The 6,973-nt window shown below is 44.5% G+C and overlaps 1 protein-coding gene across 1 annotated transcript in view; it reads left to right on the top strand.

Annotated features, from left to right (window-relative positions):
• Positions 1 to 6,973, top strand: part of LOC107122176 (17-beta-hydroxysteroid dehydrogenase 14-like) — a 12,789-nt gene that overhangs the window by 3,952 nt on the left and 1,864 nt on the right. Inside the window, exons 5-8 of the mRNA XM_015425205.1 lie at positions 840 to 928; positions 1,267 to 1,371; positions 3,173 to 3,240; positions 4,610 to 4,706. Coding sequence (XP_015280691.1) covers positions 840 to 928; positions 1,267 to 1,371; positions 3,173 to 3,240; positions 4,610 to 4,706 — 359 coding nt within the window. The remainder of the gene's footprint in view (positions 1 to 839; positions 929 to 1,266; positions 1,372 to 3,172; positions 3,241 to 4,609; positions 4,707 to 6,973) is intronic.

Below are 6,973 nucleotides of genomic sequence, written 5' to 3' on the forward strand. Positions count from 1 at the left end.
ACATTAGGGGTGTGTGGCCTAACATGCAAAGGAGTTCCTGCTACAAAAAGCCCTGGGTTTTGACAACAAACAAGGTAAACAGAGTAACAAGCAAAAGGTGGGTTTGGCTGGATAACCACACTTCTGGTAACATGGAGCACTAATGAGCTGTGCACTAATGCACTAATGCACTAATGCACTAATGCACTAATGCACCTAATATACTAATGAGCTGTGCTGTCAGGGGTGTGGCCTAATATGCTAATGAGTTTCTGCTGTTGGGTGTGGCCTATTATGCTAATGAGTTCCTGCTGGGCTTTTTCTACAAAAAAAAGCCCTGGAGACCTCCACACCCCACTTGGAGGCTGGCCACCCCAGGGCATCAGCAAGGAGAGGCTTGGGCCTTGAGGAGTGAATGGTTTGCCTCTTTGTTAAAGGGTCTCCGGCAGTGTTTCCTCTAAGCTGAGTTAGTGGGAGCTAGCTCACAATTTTTTAGCCTCCAGCTCACACACTTTTGCCTTGGCTCAGGAAGGAGGGCTCCAGACCTAACTGATTTATGTAGTAGCCAAATCACTGGCCCACAACTTTAAAGCCAGTAACTCACAAAGCAGAATTTTTGCTCACAAGACTCTACAGCTTAGAGGGAACATTGGCTCCGGGACCACTTGTTGGACACAGCAGGGCTACTCTTACTTCCAGACGATCTGATGATTATGTGTGACTTGTGGTTTTACTCAAAGCAGTATTTCATTAAAAACAAAACAAGTGTAAAATCCATCAGCATGTTCCATAGATGGGGCTCTCTTGCTGTTTGTGTGCCTTGCCTCTTTAAAACCCATTTTAAATCCTCTCGCAAACAGGTTATTTCAAAACAATAGATGAAACGAGCTCCCAAGACTTCCGCAACCTCATGGAAATCAACACTGTGAGCTGTTTCTTAGCAGCCAAGGTGAGTGTTTCTAACTTCTAAGGAGTTTCCCCTCTTCTCCGAGTACAGCTGGTTTCATCTGGAGTTGAAAGTCCAATTAAAAAAAACCTGGAACAGTACTCAGAAGTATAGTGCTATATCAAGGTCTGAATCGGAACTACAGGGACAGGAACTAAGCTCCACAGCTGAGGACCATTTTCCCATCCAAAGTGTTCATCCCTGCCCTCTCTAGTTGCAAAGATTTCTGCTAGCTGTGCTAAGTAGGGACTCTGTCAGTGGACAATTCTAAGCTACGCCAGCTTCATAAGTTTTCTCTTTTGAGATATGGCAGACTGTTTCTGTTTCTCTTTTGTGTACAGTATGCGCTGCCCTACTTACGGGAAACGAAAGGAAACATCATCAACATGGCCAGTATTACTGGTGTCATTGGGAAGAAGGGTGATGTGGCGTATAACTCAAGCAAGGTAATCCTGACCCAAAGACAGAATCCCTTTTTGTTTTAATGCTTCTGCTCTTGAGCCAGTTTGGTGTAGTGGTTAAGGGTGCATGCAGCTGCTGGATGACCTTGGGCAAGCCATAGTTCTGTTAGAGCTGTTCTCTCAAAGATAGTTCTGGAAAGAGCTCTCTCAGCCCCACCTACCTCACAGGGTGTCTGTTGTGGGGAGGGGAAGAGAAGAGAAGAGATTGGATTTGTACCCCACCCTTCACTACCCAAAGGTGTCTCAGAGCGGCTTACAAACTCCTTTCCCTTCCCCTCCTCACAACAGACACCCTGTGAGGTAGGTGGGGCCGAGAGAGCTCTGACAGCTCTTTATCAAGAACAGCTCTTATCAGAACTACGGCTTGCCCAAGGTCATCCAGCCAGGTGCAAGTGGAGGAGTGGGGAATCAAACCCGGTTCACCCAGATTAGAGTTCGCGCACTTAACCACTATATCAAACTGTCGGGAAAGGAGTTTGTAAACTGCTCTGAGACTCCAAGTGAAGGGTGGGGTATAAATCCAATCTCCTCCTCCTCCTCCTTCTGCCTTTAATAGCAGCTTGATTGGCAGATGAAGGTTTGCACAGCATGGAGATAACCAGTGATACAGTTTCCACTTACTGTGGTTTGAAAATTTCCACCTTGTAAATCAAGTTGCTTCTAAAGACACAAGAGGAGGCCAGGTTAGGGGTTGTTGTTGTTTTTCAAGGTCACGTCAATTTTCATAGATGAGCCAAAAACCAGCCTGTAACCAGTAAAGGATTTATGGAACATCCGTTTTCTTTCTTCTCGTTATTAGACTGAAAAAAAGCTCACTTGAGCCTCAAATGCAAAAACATCCTGCATCTTTCACCCTTACATGAGAACCCCAAGGAAGTTTGCCATCCACCTAGAGAAAATGAAACACCCTGTCCCTTTAATAGAGGCTTCAGGGTAATGTTATTTACAAGGTCCGCTGTATCCATTTTCCTGGGCAAGGGATCAGACTCGGATATCTAGGGCCAAACTGGCCCCCCCTGCGGAATCTCAGCCCGTTTCCCTTGTGCCTACCCCTGTTTCTCTTGTGCAGAGGGAAAATGATATTTTTGGTGGATGGTGACAACTCAGGAGGCGAAAGTCAACATTCAGAGATGAGAAGGTCTGGCCCACCAACTCCTGTCCTAAATTCACTAGCATTGCCAAGATTGAGCCTAGTCTAATGTAATGCATTGTACATTGGTCTCCTCTGCACTGTATCTTCACTGAGAGTTGCCCAAAGGCCTTGAGAATAATCACTTATCCTTTAATAGACGCTGAGCAGCAACATGGATTGTAGGCATTCTTTATGTCCACATCATTAAAAAAATCCAGGGGTAGTTTCGTAGAAAAAGAGCTAGGGGAACTCATTAGCATAACTCATTAGCATATGCCACACCCCCTGACATCAGGGGCCCGGCAGTGGACCTGCAAGGCCGGTGGGAGTGCGAGGAAGCCCCGCCCACGCCCTCCCTGGCCCCAGGCAGGCAGGGGTGGGGAGAGGCAGGGAGGAAGCAACTTACCCCCCCTCTTCTCCTGCCTCCTCCTGGCTGAATGAGGGCTGGAAGCAAGCGGCTGGAAGCAGGGGGCGGGGCTTCGTCGTGTGCCCCACCCCCACACCTCACCCGGGGGAACTGCATTCCCCCCGCGATCCCCCCCGAAATGACCTCTGAAAAAATCCTCCTCTTAATGCACATCAGACTGTAAAAGGAGGAGGCCAAGCCATTTCTGGTCAGTCGGAAACCCTGCTTGTTTTGCATTTCTCTTTCAGGGTGCTATAATTGCAATGACCAAAGCCCTGGCCATCGATGAGAGCAAATATGGAGTACGAGTCAACAGGTAAAGGTGGCTGTTATCGATACAGAACCTTCGATATGTAGTGTCCCTTGCAGAATACTTACAGGAAAGAAACACAGATCCTCCATAGCCCAGTGGCAGGATCTTGCAGGCAAAGTTTTTGCTAAAAGAAATGAAAAGGGAGAACATAATAATAACAAGTAACTGCCATTGTAAGAGTCTAATATCCAGCCACGTGTGCTGGGTTACTTTGTCTCGAGAAGGTATAAATGTAAAAAAAAGTCCCCATATTTCTTTTCCCTTTCCAATGTTAATGTTGTTACTTATGAGCACAGAAACACAAAAAAATAGACTAGGCCCAAAATAATATCTTCTAGAATTAAAACTTAGGAAATGAATCCCATTATTTTCAAATCTACTGGAATGATCTGGTTTTCCTTAAGGCCGTGCATTGGAAGTATCTTTAAATATAATAGTGCCCATTAGCATTTGTGATCCCACGAGGGTGGCCAGCTCTAGGTTGGGAAATACTTGGAGATTTTGGGGGTGGAGCCTGGAGAGGGGAGGGACCTCAGTAGGTTCCACCCACCAAAGCTGCCATTTTCTCCAGGGGAACTGATCCTGGTCGTCTGGAGATAAAGTGCAACAGTGGGAGATCTCCAGGTGTCGCATTTGACATTGGCCACCCTAGATACCACCAAAGCACCAAAACCATGGCACCTGCAGGTCAAGAAGGTGGGGGGTGTCTCCATACTAGCGGGTCTCCCCCAGGTGTGCAGGAAAGTACAGCTTTGTCAAGTAACTAGAAGAAAAATAAGAGACTGGGAGTGAAAGCCAGCTTGAAAAAGAACCGAATCTGCTCCAGGAACCCCAGAATGCTAAGAGCAGCTTAGAGTCAGTTAAGGGGGAAAATGGGGCAGGGGGAGAAGACATCAGCCTGCTTAAGTCCTCCCCCTAAGAGCTTACAGAATCCTGGAGCAGGAGATTTGGTGATGGAGATATTACTTTCAAGTTGTACAGCACTCCCCCCCAGTAATTCCTTGCAGGCCCTCTGGTTGTGCCACTAAGCCTCAGGTCCTTTTAAAAATGCTTTTAAAAACGGGTGTTTGCTGCTGCTTTTTCTTGTGCCATGAACAAATGATTCAGTTCTCTGTGATCTGAAATCTTGGCGCCTGCAGTTCATGCTGTATTTTCCTAAAATGTATAAATGAAAAGTCACACCAAAGATTGTGAGGTGAATCAATTTATATAGTGTGTTTAATGCAAAGATCGTCATGCAACTGGAAGTTGATCTCTTTCTAGTGATAATAAGAAAGACACTTCCTCCAAAACTCATTCACTAGGGGACATATTTCTTGATGCTTCATGGTACCCCTGCCCTTTTTAAATATCCAAATATTTTGAATCCTAGCATCTCACCAGGATATATTTCGACTCCTTTGACGGAAAGGGATGCAAATGCGTCACCAAATCCAGAGATGGCAATGCGGAAAATCATCAATAGTGGGGCAAGTATGCTGTGGGGAAACCAGAATTGTGCTGTGACAGATGACTGGTTCTCCTTAAGGTTACTGTTTTCAGGGTGGGTATAACACAATCAATAACTAAAGATATTTGCCAATCTATTCAAATAAATTTATATGTCAACATTAAAGTCTATATGTGTGAATACAAATATATCTCTACTCCATTTCAGAACCAATAGTATTACATGCCAAATGTCTCTTTCTTGTGTAGAAATTCTTCCAAGCACTGTTTGGTAGGTATGAACCTTCAGAGTTGATGGATATGCAGTTCAATGGTAGTTCAAATCCAAATGCTGCAACGTTTCCCTTGAGACCTTTCCAATACGATTCAAGTCTCTCATAAATATAATTCAAAGTCTCCAATCCCATCTAAAGAGCAGCTAGCTGGATCACCTCATTTCCCTCGATGCTTTCTCAAAGTCAGGAAACTGAAGATGAACAAGAACCCTGCAATTCAAGTAAACAATTCCTATATCCATCTCTACTCTAGAAGATTTTAAACTCCAAGCAAACACACATCAAACATGCACAGGGTATGTATTTTGACCGATCAGTAATCTATCTCGGTGAAACGGCTTCCATTCTGAGAGAGTTGGCACGGTCTCACTGCAGCTACCAACTACTAAAGCCATTAATTAGACTCACCTGTGCGAGTTTTAAAGTTACACAGATCGAAGACTCTTTAGAATCATTCATATATATATAGTATGTTTCATATATATATATATATATATATATGAGATACAATACAAGTAACAGATATGGCATCCTGAAATTTATGACAAGGCAAGAAACAACTCAAGAAAACACATTCATGAAGTGCAGCGTTCTTGTTAATCTTCAGTTTCCCGAATTTAAGAAAGCATCAGGGGAAACGGGCTGATCCAGCTAGCTGCTCGTTAGATTGGGTTGGAGACTCTGAGTTATATTTATGAAAGACTTGAATCATATTGGAAAGGTCTCGTGGGAAACGTTGCAGCATTTGGACTTGAACAACCATTGAACTGCATATCCATCAACTTTTCCAAGCACTCTGAACAGTGCTTGGAAGAATTTCAACACAAGAAAGAGAGATTGTGCGTTTAAATAGTATTGGTTCTGGAATGGAGTAGAGATATTTTTGTATTCACACATAAAGCATTTAATACTGACTTATACATTTATTCAAATAGATCAACAAATATTTTAAGTTATTGATTCGTTATCTTCTCACAGGGGCATTTGAATTGGTCATATCATTATTCCATGATTCTCCTTTTGATCCAAACATTTTTGGGGCAGGGTCTGAAGTTCTCCCAGAAGGACAACTCTTCCTTTCACTGTGTTGGAGAACTTCTGGCCAATCTCCAACCTTCCATCCTTGGACAAGGTTCTTGGGAGGGTTGTTGCTACTCAACTCCAGGGGCTCATGGAAGAGGCTGATTTTCTGGACCAATTTCAAACTGGCTTCAGGCCAGGCTTTGGAACAGAGACTGCTTTTATCACACTGGTTGATGACCTCTACTGAGAAACAAACAGGTGGATTGTAACCTTGCTAGTGCTGCTGGATCATTCAGTGGCCTCCAGTGCTATCAGCCATAGTATCCTACTGAGCCGTCTGTCAGCATTGAGACTAAGGGAGCCCATATTATGGTAGTTCTATTCCTAGTCCTGGGGGGGGTTGATCTCGGAAGGCAGTGCTGGGGGTTATCACTCTGTCCCATGGCTGTTGGCCTGTGGGGTTCTGCAGGGTCCGATCATATCCCACATGATGTTTAATATTTAAGTTAAAGTGCTAGGAGAGGCCATCAGGAAGTTTGAGCCGTGGTGTCACCAATATGTGGATGATACCCAGCTCTGCCCTTCAGTCTGGCGTAGTCACTGGCAGCCCCACAATTCTAGAACAACATACTCCCAGGGAGGTGCGCCTGGCCCCCTTGCCATCCTCCCAGGGAGGTGCGCCTGGCCCCCTTGCTTTCAATCTTTAGGATGTAGTAAAAGACAGTTTTATTTATGACCACATTTGAATACAATACTTGCAGTCCTAAATTGAGAATTTTGATTTTGGGGTGGGGTGTTGTTGTTTTTTTGGTATCTTATGTTTTCTTTATTATGTATCTATATATCTAATAGTGAAGGCGCCCCTGTGCATGCAGATATCTAAATCTGCACATTGGGGGCATCTGGGGGGGGCAGGGAAATTTTCCTGCACATTTGGAGCAATCCCCAGATGTGCAGAAAGGGGATACTTAAATTTCCCCCCCAAAAAA

Source organism: Gekko japonicus, unplaced genomic scaffold, assembly GCF_001447785.1.
Source record: "Gekko japonicus isolate JY-2015 unplaced genomic scaffold, Gekko_japonicus_V1.1 scaffold6487, whole genome shotgun sequence".
Lineage (NCBI taxonomy): Eukaryota > Metazoa > Chordata > Lepidosauria > Squamata > Gekkonidae > Gekko > Gekko japonicus.